The sequence below is a fragment of the Salvelinus alpinus genome, chromosome 9 (assembly GCF_045679555.1).
Source record: "Salvelinus alpinus chromosome 9, SLU_Salpinus.1, whole genome shotgun sequence".
Taxonomy (NCBI): domain Eukaryota; kingdom Metazoa; phylum Chordata; class Actinopteri; order Salmoniformes; family Salmonidae; genus Salvelinus; species Salvelinus alpinus.
This window is the reverse complement of record NC_092094.1, coordinates 25,068,561-25,091,609: the sequence shown is the minus strand read 5'-3', so window position 1 is coordinate 25,091,609 and position 23,049 is coordinate 25,068,561. Positions and strand designations below refer to the sequence as shown.

The following is a 23,049-nucleotide window of genomic DNA, read 5'->3' as shown; positions in this document are numbered from 1 at the left end:
ACCAGACTTGTGGAGGTCTACAATATTTTTTCTGAGGTCTTGGCTGATTTCTTTTGATTTTCCCATGATGCCAAGCAAGGAGGCACTGAGTTTGAAGGTGGGCCTTGAAATACATCCACAGGTACACTTCCAATTGACTCAAATTATGTCAAATAGCCTATCAGAAGCTTCTAAAGCCATGACATAATTTTCTGGAATTTTCCAAGCTGTTTAAAGGCACAGTCAACTTAGTGTATGTAAACTTCTGACCCACTGGAATTATGATAGAGTGAATTATAAGTGAAATACTCTGTCTGTTAACAATTGTTAGAAAAATTACTTGTGTCATGCACAAAGTAGATGTCCTAACCGACTTGCCAAAACTATAGTTTGTTAACAAGAAATTTGTGGAGTGGTTGAAAAATTTGTTTTAATGACTCCAACGTAAATGTATGTAAACTTCCGACTTCAACTGTGTATGTATGGGTATGTATGTTTATGTATATGGATATATATATTACCACAAAATAGATATTGGAAATGATGCAGACAATTACATTGATGGAAGCAACAATCTTTCCGCAATATTAAGCTGATCCACCTCTAAAAAAAAAAAATAATAATTATAATATATACAGTGGGAAGAACAAGTATTTGATACACTGCCGATTTTGCAGGTTTTCCTACTTACAAAGCATGTAGAGGTCTTTAATTTTTATCATAGGTACACTTCAACTGTGAGAGACGGAATCTAAAACAAAAATCCAGAAAATCACATTGTATGCTTTTTAAGTAATTAAAAAGAGGCTGTTCTAATGAAAAAAAGTGTAAAGCCTTTATTACAGCATAGCAAAGATTAAAAACAGCCACATTTGTGAAATTGTTTATCTGACATGTTGTGGTTGCGTGAGGCTTGGTGCTGACGGAATCAGTAGGCTATTAAACAAACACTCAAACAGGCAACACAAGCAGGATCTGTCTTATTTCTGTAGATATACAGTATATGGATGATGTATAAAGCCAGGCACATTTAACAGTTAAGCTGTTGATTATAGACCTAATTAAGTGGGGGTTTCCTCTCTCCTCACTTTTCTTAGACAATTAAGACAAGGGCTGTTTTCTCATCTCCTAACTTCCTCCGCTGCATTGTTCTCAACACCAATATGCTGGGTAACTTTGTTATTATGCACATAGCAACATGGTCTCGGAAAAGGCGCCAATTCAACGGTGCACTGATGTTTCAGAACTGAGGACAGCAACGCTATCCAAAGGGGAGAAAGCGCATTTGTTATAAAATAATATTATTTATGCTAGTGTTGCACCATTGTTCTTATGCAATATAACCATATACAATTTCAGTCGTAGAGTGATGTACTCTGCCATCTCCACGGCCTCCACAGTGGTTTAGTCCACTCAGACAGGCACGAATCAGACAGGTGTCTTGTACACCGTGAAAAAAAAGTTTTTTGCTACTGCTCGACTGAAGAAATCTATGTCAACCAACAGCCTATCGACCAAACAATCAACCAGTTGACTACATGGGGTCAGTCCAAGTTAGGGCGATATGGCCTAAAAATCATATCTGTATTTTTTTCTAACTTATGGGCGATTCATGATATATTGATTTTTTAAATGTTTTCTCTAAATAATCGTTGTACAATTAAAGGTCAAATACACTGCATTTCAAACAGTCAGCGATAATCTAATGAATTCTGGGCTTGTGAAGTTTACATAGGCTAAAGCTTTCCATAGACCCACTAATAATTAAAACATTTTGTCAAAAGAGTTTAACCTGCTTTTTTTTGCAATAATCACTGATCTGGCTTTCCTATCTGACTATGAAAATGCCCTTTTTCTGTTGCAAATGTAACTAGAACCATGCATGATGCACAGTTACTAATAATTACTAACTTCTTGTAGCAGGCATTAGGCTATTGAAAATTAACACAGGTCTCATCAACAATCTCTCAAGCCCACATGCTAGTGATTAGCCAGCTAATCTTTATATTTCAAGTTTAGCCAATTTGGATCTTTTTGCTAGCTAAAAAGGCTGAACATTTGAGTTGTTATGAACACACCCTTCTGTCTGTCTCAAACTGTTTGAAAAGCATGTTAGCCTGTGTTAGCGCGACAAACTGAACATTCATTTTTCAGAATCAATGTTCATTGACACTCTCCTTTTAGTAGTGTCTGCTGTGCGTGCAATTTGAGTAGCTGAGACATAAAAATGGTATTGTTAGAAAAGTTAACTTCTCCTCTATTACAGTAAAGTAATGTCTCCATGTGTTTTGGTGTCCATATGACCCATTATTTTGGACCAAACCTCAAATGCAAATAGCGAGTTGAAACCGCTTGCCAGAGAGGAAGAGTAATCTCTCAAATGTGTTGGCGTAAGAGGCAGGGGGAGGGGCTTGGTGTATGTGTAAACCATAGAGGAAGAGGTGAAGCACTAAAACTGTCCAAAATAAGGCCAATGCGTTTCTATGTGCTTATTTTGGACCTAAGTTTGTAGCCTGCCTTCCCGCCATTGGGACAACGACTCCCATTGTTGGGGCAGAGATGTGCATCTTCTCATTATATACAGATCTCTGGTGTAAATGGGAAGGCGCACACAGCAAAGAAGAGCGAAGGAAATGAGACCAAAAATACAGCATGAGAACAAGCGGACATAAACGCTCATAAAAATGAAAAATAACAAAACCTTGATTCTTGCGATACAGGCATTTGGAATATCGTGCAAAAACATACATTCAAATTCATCTTATAAATTCTCTGTATCGCCCAGCCATAGTCTTAGTGGAACCTGCAACTCAGTCCTATCATCAGCCTCTTATGAAGTAGAGCTAAGACAGATAGATCCTCCCAATTAAAGTTAAGGAACGCAGTGTCCTTGATGTTTAGTGAAATGTTTTTTTGACAGATCCAGATTTTAATGATCACCCTGGGACTGTGGTAAACCAATGGTTGTGTGACTCCACCTAAAGACTAATCATGATAAATAAATTGCCTTCTACTGTTTGAATAATGTGTGGTCCAGGTAGTGATGGGGTAAAAAATCGATACAGTTACATATTGGGATATTATTTTTGAAGATATATTGTATCGTTTTGACAATATGGCAAAAACAAGAATTGCGCTAGTTGGCTGTACCTGCACCAAAACTCCAGTATTTTCCTTCATAGCTTGTTCTCCATCTTCTTTTGAAATAGGGAGCCAATTTAATTTCAGCACTTTTATTTATATACAGTGGGGAGAACAAGTATTTGATACACTGCCGATTTTGCAGGTTTTCCTACTTACAAAGCATGTAGAGGTCTGTCATTTTTATCATAGGTACACTTCAACTGTGAGAGACGGAATCTAAAACAAAAATCCAGAAAATCACATTGTATGATTTTTAAGTAATTAATTTGCATTTTATTGCATGACATAAGTATTTGATCACCTACCAACCAGTAAGAATTCCGGCTCTCACAGACCTGTTAGTTTTTCTTTAAGAAGCCCTCCTGTTCTCCACTCATTACCTGTATTAACTGCACCTGTTTGAACTCGTTACCTGTATAAAAGACACCTGTCCACACACTCAATCAAACAGACTCCAACCTCTCCACAATGGCCAAGACCAGAGAGCTGTGTAAGGACATCAGGGATAAATTGTAGACCTGTACAAGGCTGGGATGGGCTACAGGACAATAGGCAAGCAGCTTGGTGAGAAGGCAACAACTGTTGGCACAATTATTAGAAAATGGAAGAAGTTCAAGATGACGGTCAATCACCCTCGGTCTGGGGCTCCATGCAAGATCTCACCTCGTGGGGCATCAATGATCATGAGGAATGTGAGGGATCAGCCCAGAACTACACGGCAGGACCTGGTCAATGACCTGAAGAGAGCTGGGACCACGGTCTCAAAGAAAACCATTAGTAACACACTACGCCGTCATGGATTAAAATCCTGCAGCGCACGCAAGGTCCCCCTGCTCAAGCCAGCGCATGTCCAGGCCCGTCTGAAGTTTGCCAATGACCATCTGGATGATCCAGAGGAGGAATGGGAGAAGGTCATGTGGTCTGATGAGACAAAAATAGAGCTTTTTGCTCTAAACTCCACTCGCCGTGTTTGGAGGAATAGAAGGATGAGTACAACCCCAAGAACACCATCCCAACCGTGAAGCATGGAGGTGGAAACATCATTCTTTGGGGATGCTTTTCTGCAAAGGGGACAGGACGACTGCACCGTATTGAGGGGAGGATGGATGGGGCCATGTATCGCGAGATCTTGACCAACAACCTCCTTCCCTCAGTAAGAGCATTGAAGATGGGTCGTGGCTGGGTCTTCCAGCATGACAACGACCCGAAACACACAGCCAGGGCAACTAAGGAGTGGCTCCGTAAGAAGCATCTCAAGGTCCTGGAGTGGCCTAGCCAGTCTCCAGACCTGAACCCAATAGAAAATCTTTGGAGGGAGCCGAAAGTCCGTATTGCCCAGCGACAGCCCCGAAACCTGAAGGATCTGGAGAAGGTCTGTATGGAGGAGTGGGCCAAAATCCCTGCTGCAGTGTGTGCAAACCTGGTCAAGAACTACAGGAAACGTATGATCTCTGTAATTGCAAACTAAGGTTTCTGTACCAAATATTCAGTTCTGCTTTTCTGATGTATCAAATACTTATGTCATGCAATAAAATGCAAATTAATTACTTAAAAATCATACAATGTGATTTTCTGGATTTTTGTTTTAGATTCCTTCTCTCACAGTTGAAGTGTACCTATGATAAAAATTACAGACCTCTACATGCTTTGTAAGTAGGAAAACCTGCAAAATCGTCAGTGTATCAAATACTTGTTCTCCCCACTGTATATGACTGATCAAAACTCATTTTCTCATGGCTCTCTCTTGTCCCTCTGCAGAAGTCATATGTTGAGCAATATGTTTGGAACATAGAATTTCAATAATTGTATTTGTCACATGTGCCGAATAATAAAGGTGTAGACCTTACCATGAAATGCTTACTTACAAGCCCTTAATAACCTCTAAGGGATTGGTGTCCCTAAACCGGGGCAGTTGTTGCTCAATATGCGATAATGTGACTAGAAGGACATTGTAAACAACAGCCAACTTTCCGGGACACAGACACGTCTTATATGGGCAGAAAGCTTGAATTCTTGTTAATCTAACGTGCGGTAACCAATTTACAGTAGCTATTACAGAAAAAAATACCATGCTATTGTTTGAGGATAGTGTACAACAACAAAACACTTTATTCACGGCAACTGGTTTGATACATTCACCTCTGAAGGTAAAAAATGTACTTACATTCAGTCAACTTGCTCTAATTTGTCATCCTGAGGGTCCCAGAGATAAAATGTAGCATAGTTTTGTTTGAGAAAATCTATTTTTATATAAAAATTTAGGAACTGGGGTCTACAGTTTGACCCCACTGCTGTCTCCGGCTCCACACCCACCAAACGCGGCCATTTAGATGTGTAAAAGTTAGTCTATTTTCTGTAGGGAAGCTAATGATCCATCATGTATGACATTCCTGGGAGTATGTAAACTTACATTTTTTATTACCATAGCATTTTTGTATGTTCTCTGTAGGTATTTACTTGAAAATGTATAAATTGACCAATTCGGCAGATTTGGGCAAACTCCTGGCAGACTTGATACAAAATATTGTGTAGTGAACAAATTATTCACTGGATCAATCTGAAACTTTGCACACACACTGCTGCCATCTTGTGGACAACATCTAAATTACACCTAGAATCCTATCTCAATGTATGGCCTTTCTCTTGCATTTCAAAGATGTATTATCTTTTACCAGATAATAATGTGTTAATTAATGTGTTATATTATATATCCTACATTCATTTCACATTTCCACAAACTTGTTTCCTTTCAAGTGGTATCAAGAATATGCATATCCTTGCTTCAGGTCTTGAGCTACAGGCAGTTAGATTTGGGTATGTCATTTTAGGCGGAATTGAAATAATGGGTCCGGTCCTCTTGAACAAAAGTGCAGTTTTAACAAATAGAGTTAAGAAAATATTTACTAAGTAAACTAAAGTAAAAAATAACAATAATGAGGCTATATATAGGGGGACCGGTACCGAGTCAATGTGCGGGGGTACAGGTTAGTCGAGGAACTCTCAACCCGCTCCACTTCAGTCCGTTGATGTTAATGGGGGGCTGTTCAGCCCTCCTTTTCCTATAGTCCATGATCAGCTCATTTGTCTTGCTCACATTGAGGGAGAGGTTGTTGTCCTGGCACCACACTGCCAGGTCTCTGACCACCTCCCTATAGGCTATGTCATCGTTGTCGGTTATCAGGCCTACCACTGTTGTGTCGTCAGCAAACTTAATGATGGTGTTGGAGTCGTGCTTGGCCACGTAATCGTGGGTGAACAGGGAGTACAGGAGGGGACTAAGCACACATCCCTGAGGGGCCACAGTGTTGAGAATCAGCGTGGCAGATGTGTTGTTGCCTACCCTTACCACCTGGGGGTGGCCCATCAGGAAGTCCAGGATCCAGTTGTAGAGGGAGGTGTTTAGTCTCAGTGTCCTTAGCTTAGTGATGAGCTTTGTGGGCATCTGTGTACCTGTTGGGGCGGTATGCAAATTGGAGTGGCTCTAGGGTGTCCGGGATTATGGTGTTGTTTTGAGCCATGACCAGCCTTTCAAAGCTGTGCTGCGGTGTGGTAGTCATTATGTCAGGTTACCTTCGCTTTCTTGGGTACAGGGACTATGGTGGTCTGCTTTAAACATGTAGGCATTACAGACTCGGTCAGGGAGAGGTTGAAAATGTCCGTGAAGACACTTTCCAGTTTGTCCACGCATGCTCTCAGTAATGGTAATCCGTCTGGCCCGCTGCCTTGAATGTTGACCTGTTTAAAGTCTTCCTCCCATCAGCTACGGAGAGCTGATCACAGTATCAAATCGCAATACATATAGAATCGTGAGAATCGCAATACACATCGTATCGGCACCTAAGTGATAATATCGTATCGTGAGGTCCCTGGCAATTGCCAGCCCTAGGTCCAGACAGCACATAGCAGACACATGAACAGCTGAGACTGCATCATCTCCGTAAGCTATGCCTCGGGGGCTTCCTGAGTCTCTATTCTCATTTGGCTGTCTGTGTCTAACTGAAAGCCCATCTATGATGCCTGGACAGAGTGAGGGCTCTCAGGGGAGTTAGAGCTTTACCCACTCTGTTTTTAGATAGCGCAGCCTCGGCACAAATCACAGCTTAACTCTCCCCCATATGACAGATCAAAACTAAGCCTGAACAACAACAAAAAAACAGAACAACCCAAGCTGCCTGCCTTCGCACAGTAGGACTTCTCTCGCAAGCCAACCTACTCTCTTGATCCTGTTCTTTCGCCCTCATCTGAAACACTCCCTAAATTCAATTACGGCTCGACTTGTTTTTTAGATGAGTAATATTTCTGGTGTTTAAGTACAGCACAAACACTTTTGAAGAAGTCCCTGATGCTGTTGTAGCCTCTTCTTTTAGCAAGAGAAAGCTGTCAAATAGAGCCTCTGTTTCTGTCTCTCTCGAAGGAGAAACTGTGTTGGAAGAAAGCAAATTCTTTCTATGCATGCTGTGGTCTGTGGTTGCCTATTTTTGCTCTGTGCTGTGGCATGTGGGGGTGTGCACATTGAGTGAGCAAGTACAGTTGAAGTCGGAAGATTACATACACCTTAGCCAAATACATTTAAACTCAGTTTTTCACAATTCCTGATATTTAATCCTAGTAAAAAATCCCTGTCTTAGGTCAGTTAGGATCACCACTTTATTTTAAGAATGTGAAATGTCAGAATAATAGTAGAGAGAATGATTTATTTCAGCTTTTATTTCTTTCATCACATTACCAGTGGCTCAGAAGTTTGAATGCACTCAATTAGTTTTTGGTAGCATTGCCTTTAAATTGTTTAACTTGGGTCAAACGTTTCGGGTAGCCTTCCACAAGCTTCCCACAATAAGTTGGGTGAATTTTGGCCCATTCCTCCTGACAGAGCTGGTGTAACTGAGTCAGGTTTATAGGCCTCCTTGCTCGCACACGCTTTTAAAATTCTGCCAACACATTTTCTATAGGATTGAGGTCAGGGCTTTGTGATGGCCACTCCAATACCTTGACTTTGTTGTCCTTAAGCCATTTTGCCACAACTTTGGAAGTATGCTTGGGGTCATTGTCCATTCGGAAGACCCATTTGCGACCAAGCTTTAACTTCCTGACTAATGTCTTGAGATGTTGCTTCAATATATCCACATAATTTTCCTCCCTCATGATGCTATCTATTTTGTGAAATGCTCCAGACCCTCCTGCAGCAAAGCACCCCCACAACATGATGCTGCCACCCCCGTGCTTCACGGTTGGGATTGTGTTCTTCGGCTTGCAAGCCTCCCCCTTTTGCCTCCAAACATAATGATGGTCATTATGGCCAAACAGTTCTATTTTGTTTCATCAGACCAGAGGACATTTCTCCAAAAAGTACGATCTTTGTCCCCATGTTCAGTTGCAAACCGTAGTCTGGCTTTTTTTGGCGGTTTTGGAGCAGTGGCTTCTTCCTTGCTGAGCAGCCTTTCAGGTTATGTCAATATAGAACTCATTTTACTGTGGATTTTACTGTTTTACTGTTTCCTCCAGTCTTCACAAGGTCCTTTGCTGTTGTTCTTGGATTGATTTGCACTTTTCGCACTAAATTATGTTCATCTCTAGGAGACAGAACGCTTCTCCTTCCTGAGCGGTATGACGGCTACGTGGTCCCATGGTGTTTCTACTTGCGTACTATTGTTTGTACAAATTAATGTGGTACCTTCAGACGTTTGGAAATTGCTCCCAAGGATGAACCAGACTTGTGGAAGTCTAGAATATTTTTCTGAGGTCTTGGCTGATTTCTTTTGATTTTCCCATGATGTCAAGCAAAGAGGTACTGAGTTTGAAGTTAGGCCTTGAAATACATCCACAGGTACACCTCCAATTGACTCAAATGATGTCAATTAGCCTATTAGAAGCTTCTAAAGCCATGACATCATTTTCTGGAATTTTCCAAGCTGTTTAAAGGCACAGTCAACTTAGTGTATGTAAACGTCTGACCCACTGGAATTGTGATAGAGTGAATTATAAGTGAAGTAATTTGTCTGTAAACAATATTTGGAAAAATTACTTGTGTCATGCACAAAGTAGATGTCCTAACCTACTTGCCAAAACTGTAGTTTGTTAACAAGAAATTTGTGGAGTGGTTGAAAAATGAGTTTTAATGACTCCAACATAAGTGTATGTAAACTTCCGACTTCAACTGTACCTGTGTGTGTGTATGCAAATGTGTGTTTTTTTGTCCTCTTTTTCTCCAGGTCACTGTTCTACTTGGCTGCTGTGAGGGAGCTCAGGGCTGTGACTGGTGAGCAGTGAGACTTCTCCACCCCAAACAGACGGACGGAGTGCCTCTGTCCGGTGCCCCTCCTCCTTTTCATGGATGCCAGGCTGGTCCTGCTGCAGCTTTGGACTCTCCTCGGTCTCCTGTCCTTAGCACTGGAGTTGACTGCTGAACAGACCGCTGCCGCGGAGGTCTACACTAACACCTGGGCGGTCCACATAGAGGGAGGACCACAAGAGGCTGACCGCATCGCCAGGAAACATGGTTTCATAAACCACGGCAATGTGAGTAGCACAGCAGTGGAGTCTGTGGAGCCTCTCTAGTCAGTCAGAGTATATGACCTGTCTATGCCCTGCATCTGTGGTCAGTTGAAGCTGTTCTATTGTCAGTGACAACCTGCTCAACAGGCTTCAATGCACAACAAGACACAAAGACATAACAGCCTATAAGCCCTCATGTTTTGAGAGTGCATGTCATGGCTCGTCCATCCCTTGAGTTCAGCTGATAGCTGGAAGCTAAAGCCTGCACTTCTTCTAGTTAATTGGGGCATACCATACCATGCATATGTGTGTGTGTCTGTGTCTGTGTGTGGTAGTGTACGTGCCTCTGCCCAACACACAGCTGGGCAGTCTGGCTCTCCAGGGGAGGGTTTTGCCAGTCAGTCTGTTTACTCTGGGTTCTATCTGGAGCAGCCTAGGAAAGAGTTATTTTAGGATTACAGGGGAAGTATGATTGTAATTGGGGAAAAGAAACAAGCAGGTTAGTCTGAGACTAGCCTGTCTAGTGTCCTGTTCTCTTTTGAGCCTCAGCCTCTTTCCATATCCCTCGCTTTGTGGAGAGAGCGGGGGAGAGGGAGACTTTGTGTGTGCGGCTGTTCGTGTGTTTGAGTCAATTGGAATTTGATCCTCACACGCCCACACATGTTGATCATTAGTATATATTTCTCTGGACTCCCCGGCTATGTGCTTTGTTATTGCCAGTTAGTAGTCCTACTACTCCTTCGTCTTTTCCCTCACAGTTCAGTCGTTCCGCAGTAGACTTCACTCTATTTGCAGGTATTCACTACACACACACCACTGAACAGCCGTCTGGATTCTTTCGTGGGAATAAATGCATAGGAGGTTCTGAACTCCCAAACCTTCCTTCACCCTCTCCTCCCCGAAAATAGGATTTTCAGAGCGGTTTGCAAAATTAATTTAGGCTTATCTTCTGCCTTCTTTATGTTGCCGTCCATGCAGCTTCTGTCTTGAGGACTGTTTTGCTAGCCCAGACTGGAATATGATCCGGGATTCATCCAATGGCATTGAGGAGTATACCACCTCAGTCACCAGCTTCATCAATAAGTGCATCGACGACATTGTCCCCACAGTGACCTTACGTACATTTCCCAACCAGAAGCCATGAATTACTGGCAACATCCGCACTGAGCTAAAAGGCTAGAGCTGCCGCTTTCAATGAGCGGGACAGTAGTCCGGACGCTGACAACAAATCCCGCTATGCCCTTAGACAAACCATTAACCAGGCAAAGCGTCAATACAGGGCTAATATTGAATCCTACTACACCGGCTCTGATGCTCGTCGGATTTGGCAGGGCTTGCAAAATATTATGGACCACAAAGGGAAAACCAGCCATGAGCTGGCCAGTGACTCGAGCGTACCAGATGAGCTAAATGCCTTTTATGCTCGCTTCGAAAGCAAGCAACACTGAAAAATGCATGAGAGCACCAGCTGTTCTGGACGAGAGCACCAGCTGTTCTGTGTTCACGCTCTCCGTAGCCGGTGTGTGCAAGACCTTTAAACAGGTCAAAATTCACAAAGCTGTGGGGCAGACGGATTACCAGGATGTGTACTCAAAGCATGCGCGGACCAACTGGCAAGTGTCTTCACTGACATTTTCATCCTCTCCCTGACCGAGTCTGTAATACCTACATGTTTCAAGCAGACCACCATAGTCCCTGTGCCCAAGGAAGCGAAGGTAACCTGCCTAAATGATTACCGCAGCGTAGCACTCGCGTCAGTAGCCATGAAGTGCTTTGAAAGGCTGGTCATGGCTCACATCAACACCATCATGCCGGAAACCCTAGACCCACTCCAATTTGCATACCGCCCCACATATGACACAATATCAATCGCATTCCACACTGCCCTTTCCCACCTGGACAAAAGGAACACATATGTGAGAAAGCTGTTCATTGACTACAGCTCAGCGTTCAGCACCATACTGCCCACAAAGCTCATCACTAAGCTAAGGACCCTGGAACTAAACACCTCTCTCTGCAACTGGATCCTGGACTTCCTGACAGGCCGCCCCCAGGTGGTAAGGGTAGGCAACAACACATCTGCCACGCTGATCCTCAATCCAGGGGCCCTTCAGGGGTGCGTGCTTAGTCCTCTCCTGTACTCCCTGTTCATCCACGACTGCGTGGCCAAGCACGACTCCAACACCATCATTAAGTTTGCTGACGACACAACGGTGGTAGGCCTGATAACAGACAACGATGACACAGCCTATAGGGAGGAGGTCAGAGACCTGGAAATGTGGTGCCAGGATAACAATCTCTCCCTCAATGTGAGCAAGACAAAAGAGCTGATCGTGGACTGTAGGAAAAGGAGGCCAAACAGGCCCCCATTAACATCGACGGGGCTGAAGTGGAGTGGGTCGAGAGTTTCAAGTTCCTTGGTGTCCACATTACCAACAAACTATCATGGTCCAAACACACCAAGACAGTTGTGAAGAGGGCACAACAACACTTTTTCCCCCTCAGGAGACTGAAAAGATTTGGCATGGGTCTCCAGATCCTCAAAAAGTTCTACAGCTGCGCCATCAAGAGCATCCTGACCGGTTGCATCACCGCCTGGTATGGCAACTGCTCGGCATCTGACCGTAAGGCGCTACAGAGGGTAATGCAAACGGCCCAGTACATCACTGGGGCCAAGCTTCCTGACATGCAGGACCAATATACTAGGCGGTGTCAGAGGAAGGCTAAAAAAATTGTCAAAGTCTCAAGTCTAGGACCAAAAGGCTCCTTAACAGCTTGTTCCCCCAAGCCATAAGACTGCTGAACAATTAATCAAATGGCCACCCAAATTATTTACACTTGACCCCATCCTTTTTTTGTACACTTCTGCTACTCTCTGTTTATTATCTATGCATAGTCACTTTACAAATTACCTTGACTAACCTGTACCCCCACACATTGACTCGGTACCGGTACCCCCTGTATATAGCCTCGTTATTGTTATGTAATTTTTTTGTTATTTTAGTGCTTTTTTAAAATTTTTATAACTCGATTTCTTGAACTGCATTGTTGGTTAAGGGCTGGAAAGTAAGCATTTCATGGTAAGGTCTACACCTGTTTTATTTGGCGCATGTGACAAATAAAATGTGATTTTATTAGATTTTTTGATTTACCAGAAGTCGTTTTTTCTCTTGTTATGTTAGTAGTTCTAACATCTGTCATAAAGTAATAGGAGGAGATGTGATATTGTTAATTTGTGAGATGCCCATCACCACTCGATTGTCTCCTTGGCTCTGATTGTTTACTTGTCAAAGTAGTGTCTCGCTCTCGGCTGGCTTTGATTGGAATTCATTGGTTATTGAGTTAATCTGGCAGGGATTGCTGTTGGGGTGCTATGAAAGGATTGTGCTGCAGAGGGAGAGAGACAGAGGCAGGGAGGGAGAGAGAGAGAAAAAAAGATAGATAGATTGAAAAATGCCATTAGAAATAATAGTCTTAAATAATTCCTAATTGAATAGGGCTATTAATTGCTCAATATTCTTCTCCGAGACAGTGTGCATGCATATTTCAAGCAATCAAACTCCACAGATTGATATGCATGAACACGCTGCACACACACGCCGCACACACAGTCTCACACACACAGTTACACATACACAGTCACTCACACACACACACACAGTCTCACACTGTCTTTCCCACAGAGGATAGTTTTGTGTTTATGTCTTCATCACTTGTTACGACCACTTTATGAAGGTACTTCTGACTGACAGGGACAAGGGAATGATAGTATTGGATTCCGATGCCGTTTCGCCCTCTGGTATAGCCCCCACTACCACCAGTATTCCCAGTTAGTGCCCAGTCTAGAGCATGAAACACCTGTAGGTCTCCCAGACTAACCCTCTGCCAGTAAAGCGCAGTGCAGACAGACACTTATCCAATCAGAAAGCTAGGGCTTGAAGCACCTGCAGGGGTTTGATTGTAATTTTGGGTTTGATTTAGATTTTTAAGAACTTAAATTGGCTTGTCTTTTTTAACCTTGGTACGGATCATCGTCCTGTGATGATGTGACTTGAGCTTAATCAAGTCTCCTTCTCTCTCTCTCCCTCTCTGTTTCTCTCTCTGCTCCTCCTCTCTCCCCTCTCTTCCCCGTCACTCCCTCCCTCCTAGCCACAGATTCTGAGGCAGACTCAGACTTATCAGTATAAAATAGTGCTGAGTGATTAACTGGAATTTCTGTTATTTTTAGTTTTTTAGGCCTGTTCTGTGTATTCAACAGCTGAGGTGGGTGCTCTGGCTTGTTTTTTCGTACTGTTCCTACCATTGTCAGCTTCCTCTTGAGGAGCTCCTGTCCCAGCTTGTGCGAAGTAAAAACGTTATCGCATGTGATGTTGTGGCCACGGAGTCCCTGGACAACCCGCATCCCTTGGTTCTTCTCAGGTGCTCCTCCATCTGGCTTCCCCGTATACACTTTCAAGTTCCACGCATATGATGAAGCAGCATCACAGGCAGCCTAGATCTTGATTCCATATTTTGCGGGTTTAGACAGTATGTACTGCCTGAAGGGGCAGTAGCCCCTAAATGGCATAAGCTGCTCATCAACCGTAAAGTTGGGCCCAGGGTTGTAAACAGGGGAAGACGGTCCACCCACTTGTTCCACACTGACCTGATTGCAGCTAGCTTGTCTCTCTGCCGCTGAGCTGGTCTGGTGTCTTGGTTATCGAAGCAGATAATCCTGGAAATAATGTGGAAGTTTTCCAGAGACATTGTTGCACAGAAAGCTTCTCTGCCGTTTTCTGCATCCCACTGGGATTCTGTGGATTCCCCATTGAAAACACCAGCAAGGATAAGCACCCCAAAGTATGCATTGCCTTTTTTTTGTTTATTGTCCTGCTGAAAAGTGAATATGTCACCCAGTGTCTGTTGGATAGCAGGCTGAACCAGGTTTTCCTGGAGGATTTTGCCTGTGCTTATAGCTGTATTCTGTTAATTTTCATGCTAAGAAATTCTCTAGTCCTTACCGATTCCAAGCATACCCATAACATGATGCAGCCACCACCATGTTTGAAAATATGAAGAGTGGTACTCAGTGATGTGTTGGATTTGCCCCAAACATAATGCTTTGTATACAGGACAAAAAGTTAATTTCTTTGCCACGTTTTGTGCAGTATGACTTAAGTGCCTTCTTGCAAACAGGATGCATGTTTTGGAATATTTGTATTCTCTACAGGCTACCTTATTTTCACTCTGTCATTTAGGTTAGTATTGTGGAGTAACTACAATGTTGTTGATCCATCCACAGTTTTATCATATCACAACCATTAAACTCTGTAACGGTTTTAAAACCACCATTGGCCTCATGGTGAAGTCCCTGAGCAGTTTCCTTCCTTTCTGGCAACTGAGTAGCGGAATCGAATCTTGACACTCAGAAATGGGAGTCGACACCGGTGTCGACTTAATTAATGCATCAATTATTTTGGAGTCTGCTCTCCACCACTACGTCATCATCTTTAAAAGTTTGAAAAATGGGAAAGGCAAGCAACAGCAGTGAAGTCCTGTATGGCAATACTTTGAGAAGTTAAATGAGAAGGAAATGCTAACTTTGCGGTGTGGAATTGAGGTGCAGTAATGGTAGTAGAGGTGAAATACTTAACCATCTGAAAGGGATCCAAACTGGTGCTGGTAGCAGAGCAGCTTCCTTGTGAATTCTCGTGGGATTTTATGCATTTTTCTTGTAGTTTTAACGGAAAACAGATAGAAAATTGTATGTTTAAACATTAAGAAACATTTTCCATTGGTCACATCCCTACCCTGCAATGTATCACACATGCACTTAGATAAAGATGGAGTCTCCAACAAGAGAGTGATGGATGGGTTGTGTAGGTAGGTAGAGAGGCAGTAATCTATATATAAATGAGTAGGGGAGAAGTTAAAAACAAACAGAAGGAACCAAAAGAACTGCAGGAACTTATTCAAGAACGAAAATTGGATGGAATATGGAGAAAAAAAACACAAAAATCTTCAACACAGGAACGCTATCAAAAATAATTAACAGGAACTCGTTACTAAAGACGGAGTCATCCATGATTCTCCAAATTATATAAAAAAAGGAAGCTAAATATTTTAAGTAGATGTTTTATTTTCCGTCTCCTCCTCACCCTATGAATGACGATTACTAACTGGAATTCTTTCCAAATAATAATAAATAAATAAAAATTAACAAATGCAAATTACAGAGGAATAACTTTGAGGCTAATAAGTTCTTTCATTCTAGAAAACTCCCAGGGCTTGATGGCATACTGGTAAAGGTATATCAAGCCTTTTTTTATATACTCAAAGCTCCATTATTAGCTTGTTTTAACTGCTCTTATAGAAATGGTAACTTGTCAGGTACTCAGCAGGATGGTCTGATTTCACTATTATTAAAACAAGACCCAGATGGCAAATATAAAGATCCAGTCCATCTAAAAAACTGGAGGCCTCTTACACCAATGATGTGATGCAAAAGTACTAGCGAAATGCACAGCACTCAGAATTAAAAAGATTTTACCAGGTATTGTTCATCCTGATCAGACAGGTTTTTTTACATGGATGATACATTGGAGACATCTTTACGACAACTACTAGAAATAATAGAATAACATACAACAACTAAGAAGCCAGGCCTGGTTTTCTTAGCGAATTTTGAAAAGGCCTTTGATAAAGTAAGACTGGATATTATGTATAAATGCCTGGATTTTTTTCCATTTTGGTGAGTCTCTTATTCAATGGGTAAAAGTAATGTATAGCAACCCCAGGTGTAAAATAGTAAATAGCTGCTGAAGTTAAACAAGGTTGTCCGCTGTCACCATATTTATTATTATATTATGACCATTGAAATGCTAACTATTAAAATCAGATCAAATAACAACATTAGAGGATTAGATATCCAAGGCTTAAAAATAAAGGTGTCCATGTATGCCAATGACTCACGTTTTATATGAAGTCCACAATTTAGACACCTGCAATGTCTCATTGAAGATCTAGATACCTTTTCTGGCCTCTGGACTCTGGACTAAAACCTAATTATGATAAGTGTACCATTTTACGTATTGAATCTTTAAAATACACAACTTTTACATTACCCTGCAGTTTGCCTATAAAATGGACTGACGGTGAAGTAGACATACTTGGCATTCATATTACAAAATATATAAATGAGCTCTCCACAATGAATTTCTATAGAAAACTAGTAAAAATAGACAAGATCCTGCAACCATGGAGAGGTAAATACCTGTCTATTTATGGAAAAATTACACTGATTAACTCCTTAGTCTTATCTCAGTTTAAACAGTTACCTATGGCGTTGCCTACTCCTGGTGATTCGTTTTTCAAATCATATAAGCAAAAAATATTTAGCTTTATCTGGAATGCTAAACCAGACAAGATAAAGCGTCCCTATCTATACAATGAATATGAACTGGGTGGGCTGAGATTATTAAATATGAAAGCACAAAACCTCTCTCTAAAAGCTTCACTTAACAAACGTTTTACTTCAAAATGGTAGATTACTAACAAAAGGTCATCATTTGTTTAGAAATTGCCTTTATGCAGATTGCCATTTCAAATGTTTGATTAATTGAAAATGAAACCTCGTTCAAAGTGTCTCTCTTTTTCAAACAAGCAATGTAGAGCTTGTTAGAAATTACATTTCATCCCCCAGAAAAAATAAAATGAATATTACAACAAATATTATCTTCAACTCGCAATCTGTGGATTCTATTCAATTAGAGATTCAAATTGTATGTTAAACATCACAGCAAAGTTCAAATCAAATAAAATGTTATTTGTCACATACACATGTTTAGCAGATGTTATTGCGGGTGTAGCAAAATGCTTGTGTTTCTAGCTCCAACAGTGCAGTAATATCGAACAATTCACAACAATACACACAACCTAAAAGTAAAATAATGGAATTAAGGAATATATACATATTAGGATAGGCAATGTCGGAGTGGCATAGACTTAAATTCAGTAGAATAGAATACAGTATATACATATGAGATGAGTAAAGCAAAAATATGTAAACATTATTAGAGTGACTAGTGTTCCATTATTAAAGTGGCCAGTGATTTCAAGTCTATGTATATAGGGCAGCAGCTTCTAAGGTGCAGGGTTACGTAACCTGGTGGAAGCTGCCTAGTGATGGCTATTTAACAGTCTGATGGCCTTGAGATAGAAGCAGTTTTTCAAGCTCTCGGTCCCAGCTTTGATGCACCTGCACTGACCTCGCCTTCTGGATGATAGCGAGGTGAACAGGCAGTGGCTCAGGTGGTTGTTGTCCTTGATGATCTTTTTGGCCTTCCTGTGACATTGGGTGCTGTAGCTGTCCTGGAGGGCAGGTAGTTTGACCCCGGTGATGCATTGGGCAGACCGCACCACCCTCTGGAGAGCCTTGCGGTTGCGGGCGGTGCAGTTGCCGTACCTGGCGGTGATACAGCCCGACAGGATGCTCTGAATTGTGCATCTGTAAAAGTTTATCAGGGTTTTAGGTGCTAAGCCACATTTCTTCAGCCTCCTGAGGTTGAAGAGATGCTGTTGCGCCTTCTTCACCACACTGTCTGTGTGGGTGGACCATTTCAGTTCGTCAGTGATGTGTACGCCGAGGAACTTGTAGCTTTTTACCTACTCCACTGCGGTCCCGTCGATGTGGATAGGGGCGTGCTCCCTCTGCTGTTTCCTGAAGTCCACGATCAGCTCATTTGTTTTGTTTCGACAATCTAGGGGGGATGGTCATGGGACCCGTAACATAACTCATGCAAATTATAGTGACAAAGTAAGTGTGAGAACGAAATAACCACGACAACTAATATCTACCGTCAAACACTCAGGGTTTATTTACAAACACACGGTAATGGGGGGAGCAGGAAAAGGGGCTGAGCTGGACCCAAGGAAAGAAATAATAAGTATCCACAAACACCCCTAAGCTAGACTAGCCTACTTCACCAACAGCTAACTAACTAACCAAAAATACAGTGGGTGGTCCACCCAGTTCTAACTAGTGTATTTAACAAAGTTTACCTACGGGTAGTGTATGCCCATGGGCGACCTGTCTGGTTACCCCCTTTTCCAACCATCAAACAAACACTCAAACACCATAACCAAAAACAATACTCACAGGTGGGGACAAAGTGACATGTATCCTAACCACACAAGAGATCTACAACATATGGCATTTACAGAGAGATTGAGCTCCAGAGAAAACAACTGATAGGGTTTTTAAACCAAGGCAAAGGGAATGTGATTGGGTAAGGGAAAAGGAGCAGGTGTCTTCTGATTAGCGACTGATTGATGACTGATTGGGGAATGATGATTGTCACCTGTGAGTAGGGGAGAAGGAGAGAACAGAAATACACACAGAATACACACAGAATACTTGTATCCGTAACATGGGCAAAGAAGGTGTTTAGCTTGTCCGGAAGCAAGACGTCGGTGTCCGTTGAATAGTCCTTAGCACGGGTACTTCCTGTTTGATATTCTGCTTATAGGAAGGGAGGAGCAAAATGGAGCCGTGATCAGATTTGCCGAAGTTAGGGCTGGGGACGGCCTTGTAGGCATCCCGGAAGTTGGAGTAGCAGTGGTCGAGTGTTTTAGCAGCACGAGTACTACAGTCAATGTGTTGATAGAACTTTGGTAGCGTTTTCCTCAAATTTGCTTTGTTAAAATTCCCAGCTACAATAAATGCGGCCTCAGGATGTGTGGTTTCCAGTTTGCATAAAGTCCAGTGAAGTTCTTTGAGGGTCGTGGTGGTATCGGCTTGAGGGGGATATACACGGCTGTGACTGTAACCGAAGAGAATTCTCTTGGGATGTAATACGGTCGGCATTTGATTGTAAGGTATTCTAGATCGAATGAACAAAAGGACTTGAGTTTCTGTATGTTATCCCAATCACACCATAAGTGGTTAATCATGAAACATACACCCCCGCCTTTCTTCTTCCAGTAGAGTTCTTTATTCCTGTCGGCTCGATATACTGAGAACCCAGCAGGCTGTATGGACAAAGACAGTGTATCCCGAGAGAGCCATGTTTCCATTAAATAGAGTATGTTACAATCCCTGATGTCTCTCTGGAAGGAGATTTTCGCCCTGTGCTCGTCTACTTTATTATCCAGAGATTGAACATTATCGAGTAATATACTCGGAAGTGGTGGATGGTGTGCGCGCCTCCTGAGTCGGACTAGAAATCCACTCCGAACACCTCTCCTCCGCCGGCGGTGTTTTGGATCAGCCTCTGGAATCAGTTCAATTGCCCTGGGGTGTACTAACAAAGGATCCAATATCGGGAAAGTCGTATTCCCGGTCGTAATGCTGGTGAGTTACCGCCGTTCTGATATCCATAAGTTCTTTCCGGCTGTATGTAATAACGCACAAAAACTTCCTGGGCTTACATTATGTAAGAAATAACACACAAAAAAACTAAATACTGCAAAGTTGCTTAAGAGCTAGAAGCAGAGCTGCCCTATCTGTCGGCGCCATTTTACAGCTAGCTAGTTGAAAGATATATGACACGTAGAAATCCGAAGAGGGTGGCCAGCAGAGATAGGTGGGATAGGCTGAGGAAAACTGAGGGTTGGGATGTGGAACTGGAGACAAGTGGGAGTGAAATTGCTGGGCGGGGATAGAGTGACGGTCAAAGAAAAAAAAAGACATTTAACTGACACTAAAAGTGAACGTTGAGATCCAATAACTGTTTTCCTGAGGCTGTTGCCACACAAGCGCTTGTACACGCGTATACATGCATACACACACACTCACATTCAAATGCACACACGTGCATACACACACACACACACACACGTAAATAGTGCCACACATGCATACAAACGCTTGCTGTTTAGATTTTTGTGGTCCTTGACGTCTTTTGTTTGTGCATTATTGTTTTCTGTTGATGCTTTTTTGTCTTTGGTTCTTTTTGTTGGCACATTGGGTGGGTGGTGGTTTTGGTTGGGTTAGAGGGGGACGGTGGTTCGGGAGGGGTGGAGATTTGGTGGTGGGGAGTGGACGGGGAGGTTTTTCGGGGGGACTGTGTGGGGGGGGTCTTGGATGGTTGAGGGGCAGCTCTCGAGGGGAACTATGGGGGGATCTTGCATGTTTGGTGGCCTGGTGATTGGGAGCTTGTGCCGGTGGCCGATAGGTCGCTGGTTCGGGTTCCCGATTCGACTGGGTGGGGGATCTGTACTTGTGCCCTTGGGCGGGGCGCTGGACTGCGCGGGGCGCTGGACTGCGCTGGACGCAGTGTCTGCTGGATGACTGAATGTAATGTAATGTGTTGAGCGGCTTCACTGCTGGTAGATTGTATGTTTTAAAATTTCACACAAAAACTAAAAAAAGTGAGTGTAAGAACTTGGCAACAGAAAAGGAGTGGGAGAGAATGGATGGATGGTGGCTAAAGACAGAGTGAGAGGAAGAGGCAGAGGGAGGATTGCTAAGCAACATTTAAACAGTTGTCTGAAATTAGATTATGGAGCTGTACATCCTTAGTCTTTGTTTTGGTGAGGCACCAGCCACACCACAATAATGAGCCATATTTCAGCCTCTTGTCTCTGAGTAGGTGATAGGAGGCAGCAGGGATATAGTAAGCATAGCTAATGCAGTCCTGCAATGTCTGGGCTAAAACCGTAGACACACACTCACACACACACACAGCAGCTCTATTTGAGGGGATGGTTGGGTTAGATAAAGGATGGTTGAGTGAACAGGGGGAACGATGGCTTAGTCATCCTCACTTCCTCTCTCTCTGGTGGTGGTTGTTCTATGGGGCGAGCCAAACACATGCACACACACTGTCTGTGAGAGAGCTGGCAGATGATGTGTTTAATCAGGAAGTCATGAGATGTTTAACACAGATGATTACAGCATCGTCAGGTAATATATTTTTTGGTTCAGCGTTGTGCTAAATGGTTTATTGTTAAAACAGATTGTGCTTGTGCATATGGTCTAGGTTTAAATGTCATGCAGTGATTCTTGTAAGCCAGTCAGGTCATTGTTCTGTGAGAGGTGACACTGACTCACCTTGCTCAGTGGAGAGTGGCTCCAATGTCACATTCCATCTCACTCACTCACTCACTCAATCACTCACTCAATTAGCAAAACAAGCTATGCCATTGCACAGCTTTTGGCTTCTACAAGCAAGCGCCACTCCTGAGGTTACTGTCTTTTTGAAGATTGTTCCACAATATAATATAAACAGTTGATATTACGGTTTTAATAAATAATCTTAAATGGCACTTGTTCAGACCCCTTCACTTTTTCCACTGTTTGCCTAAATTGTTTAATTAACTGACTTGCCTAGTTAAATAAATTAATATCACCAAGGCAGTTTGCCCTGCTTACCATCAGCAGCAGATTTTAATTTAGAATGGAAAATGAATGTGTTTATGTAACAAGTGTTAGTGCATCGAATCGTATCGCATCTAACCGATTGCATCAATTTGTTCCTTTAATTGCACCGAATCGTTTCAAACTTAAAACGTATCGTGTCGGAGACCGATTATGATTTTTCAATGCCGATACCGATACTGATTATTGGAGGACCCAAAAAAGCCGATAACGATTAATCGGCTGATTTTTACATATATATTTGCAATATTGACAATTACATCAATACTGAATGAACACTTTTATTTTAACTTAACATAATACATCAATAAAATCTATTTAGTCTCAAATAAATAATGAAACATGTTCAATTTGGTTTAAATAATGCAAAAACAAAGTGTTGGAGAAGAAAGTAAAAGTGCAATATTTGCCATGTAAAAAAGCTAACGTTTAAGTTCCTTGCTCAGAACATGAGAACATATGAAAGCTGGTGGTTCCTTTTAACATGAGTCTTCAATATTCCCAGGTAAGAGGTTTTAGGTTGTAGTTATTATAGGACTATTTATCTCTATACCATTTGTATTTCATATACCTTTGACTATTGGATGATCTTATAGGCACTATAGTATTGCCAGCCTAATCTCGGGAGTTGATAGGCTTGAAGTCATAAACAGAGCAATGCTTGAAGCACAGCGAAGAGCTGCTGGCAAATGCAGGAAAGTGCTGTTTGAATGAATGCTTACGAGCCTGCTGCTGCCTACCACCGCTCAGTTAGACTGTTCTATCAAATATCAAATCATAGACTTAATTATAATATAATAACACACAGAAATACGAGCCTTAGGTCATTAATATGGTCAAATCCGGAAACTATCATTTTGAAAACAAAATTACCTTACCTCACTTTCTCTTCCCTCTATCTCTCTCTCGCTCTCTCTCTTTGTCTCTTACCTCTCGCTCTCTCTTTTTGCCTCTTACCTCTCGCTCTATCTCTTGTCTCTTACCTCTCACTCTCTTTTTGTCTCTTACCTCTCTTTGTCTCTTACCTCTCTCTCGCTCTCTCTTTTTCTCTTACCTCTCTCGCTCTAGGTCTTTGT

The 23,049-nt window shown here is 42.3% G+C and overlaps 1 protein-coding gene across 3 annotated transcripts in view; it reads left to right on the top strand.

Annotated features, from left to right (window-relative positions):
- furinb (furin (paired basic amino acid cleaving enzyme) b) overlaps positions 1–23,049 on the top strand; it is a 248,012-nt gene that overhangs the window by 31,047 nt on the left and 193,916 nt on the right. For all 3 annotated transcript variants that reach the window (XM_071416549.1, XM_071416550.1, XM_071416548.1), the window contains exon 2: positions 9,333–9,639. In XM_071416549.1, the coding sequence (XP_071272650.1) occupies positions 9,451–9,639 (189 nt within the window). In that variant the 5' untranslated portion in view covers positions 9,333–9,450. The remainder of the gene's footprint in view (positions 1–9,332; positions 9,640–23,049) is intronic.